Source organism: Pavona decussata, unplaced genomic scaffold (assembly GCF_977016875.1).
Source record: "Pavona decussata unplaced genomic scaffold, jaPavDecu1.1 SCAFFOLD_580, whole genome shotgun sequence".
In the NCBI taxonomy this organism is placed as follows: Eukaryota; Metazoa; Cnidaria; class Anthozoa; order Scleractinia; family Agariciidae; genus Pavona; species Pavona decussata.
In genome coordinates, this window is record NW_028145853.1 from 120001 (window position 1) to 122500 (window position 2500).

The following is a 2500-nucleotide window of genomic DNA, read 5'->3' on the forward strand; positions in this document are numbered from 1 at the left end:
CGCATCTCTATTTCGTTGATTTTCAAGGTGGCCGTTTGTGGTTCTTGGAAGGAAAACACAGGCTTTCAATACCGTAAATTAAAAAGAACAACTTCTAAGGAACACTCGGCTGCTTAAAAAGAGGAAATCAGTGAGTTCATAGCGAAGAAATTCATGTTCAAGATTGTGTCAAGGCGAAACACGTGCGATCGCAAACAAGATCTGCAAATCGTCACATGAACTGTAGACGTTCTCAGAAATTTTTCTGTGCTCCTGAAAATCCACAAAATACTACAGGTTGAATTTGAATTTTACCGTGCTTTATGTTAAATTGATCGATTTGTCATATTTCAAACAGCTTTGGCGAAATTTTCGAAAAACGTACTCAGTTTAATGGGGTTTAATATAATCGAGAAATTGTGCTTTGGTGACTCGCAGTGCGCTTGGATCACGTAGCTTCATTCGAGGCGAAAATTAAACGTATTTGCTTTTCAAGGGTGAACACGGGTCTGTCTGAATAAATTTTTCAATTAAGAAAGCTTATTGTCTGTTTATCTGTGTGTCTTGATCCTAACGGAACTTCTTCACCTCGCGATCCCATGTAAACCATGGGAGAGCCAAACCATATCTATTACTGTCCCCTGTGTATTAAAGCGTAAACAAACCGAAATCCTCCAGCGCATACCAAATTCTCTCATAAGACAACACGATCAAATTACGCTGCACAAATTTTGCACTGACTAGAGCTGTTCATTTACCCCTCTGAATTTTATACAACATTGTTTTCTTACTGCAACATTCTACAATCGTTGCACGGGCCCGAAGCATCGATTGGCTGATTTAAAATGGACCGCATGTTAAGAATTCCTTTGGTCGCTGACTTTGCTATAGATCATAGTTTGAAACCTACATAGTTATACACAAAACTTGTAATTGCTAGAGAGATGCCTATAATGGCAGTCTAAAAATCCCCCTTTATCACTTGGAAAATAACCTCCCTACAAATTTACAACCCCACTAACATATAACATACACTTACCGAAGTAACACCCCAGCTTTGCAACTTTTTCATAAATGCACAAAAGGGAGTTAATAAAGCAGACAAAAAACCTACAGTAAATGTAACAGTCATGCACACATAATTTATTGATCTTTGAAGAGATTCCTTTCCATTTTCTTACAATGACTTTTTTGAGGGTCACTCGAACTTTTCATTATGGTAGTTGAAACCACATGCACTCCTTCGAGTGCCTATTTTGTTAATAAATCGTTTATTTTCCGCCCAATAGCTAGGGTTGCGTTAATACCACTTTATCAAAATGACCTGAAAAGTCGATAGTGGAGAAAGTATCCAAGGCGTCGCGATTCATGTGGATATCTTCTTAAAAAATCCCAACGAATTTACGCACTCAAAATAACATGATATTCGTAGAGTATTTGAGTAAGTGTACAAAAGAATCAAGAGAAAGTCTCCCTAAGAACGTTGTGGTCTTTTGTGTGTTGAGAGACTTTCGTGTGTCTATACCAAACCAAAATCCGGTTAAAAAATATAAATAAAAAATAACGTTCTTTTATGAATTTTTACGAACATTTTGTTTGAATCAAGCCAACAGCAAGACTTTAATGACTATCGAGCCGAAAGCCTAGCTGTTGGCTTGATTGTAAAATGGTAGAATATAACTGTCGACTTTTGTGATGCTTGTTTGTTACAGAGTTTGTAACTTCTTGTTAAATTCATCTTTGAAGTTGTGCTAACGGTGATTACCCTGCGAGCAGAGGCCCTTCGATCTTGTTATCTAGGAAGATCGAAGGGCCTCTGCTCGCAGGGTATACGGTGATTTACTGGGGTGAAGCAAAAATCCCTTGAAGCTAGTAATACTTAATAGATCCGATTAATGTTATTTTAATTTGCATATTTATTTCACTGGTTTATAGTGCCCCCAGTTAGCGCTACCTGATAAATATTTCGACACTTTAATTAAGTCATTTCTTTTGGAGACTTTCTCTTAAAAACTGGTGTAACCGCAACAGATATGGTAAAAGCAAAGAAGCAGAAAAAGAAAGCAAACAAACAACAAGAAAAAAAGGGAGTTTTTTGGCGTCTCCTGATACGCGGATTAGAAGTTTACAGGGCTTCTTGTTTTCTTTCATCAGTTAAGCGATAATTTTTTGAATTAAGCTAGACAAGTGTGCGCACCGTTAAAACCCTTAACAGCCCTGGCAAAAAATAACAAAATGAAGGGGGAATTTCTGCACGTCACGACTTTATTGTTTGTTTGTTTTTTTCCCCTAGGTTGGGGAGCTAACAAGCCTGGATCTACAGACAGAGCAGGAAAATTGCAGCAGGCTCAAATGCCCATTACAAGCCACTTTAACTGCTCAAAAGGAAACTCTTTCTTCCAGCCTGTTGATGACGAGTCGATGGTTTGCGCTGGTTTTGGCGGGAACAGCATAGTGAGTGGCTGTAACGGTGACAGTGGTGGGCCGCTTGTTTGCTCAGAAGACGGGAAATTTGTCTTGA

At 38.5% G+C, this 2500-nt stretch overlaps 1 protein-coding gene across 1 annotated transcript in view; it reads left to right on the forward strand.

Annotated features, from left to right (window-relative positions):
• LOC146449803 (elastase-1-like) overlaps positions 1 to 2500 on the forward strand; it is a 5899-nt gene that overhangs the window by 2194 nt on the left and 1205 nt on the right. Inside the window, exon 4 of the mRNA XM_085101079.1 lies at positions 2273 to 2500. This exon is cut by the window's right edge and continues 1205 nt beyond it. Coding sequence (XP_084957205.1) covers positions 2273 to 2500 — 228 coding nt within the window. The remainder of the gene's footprint in view (positions 1 to 2272) is intronic.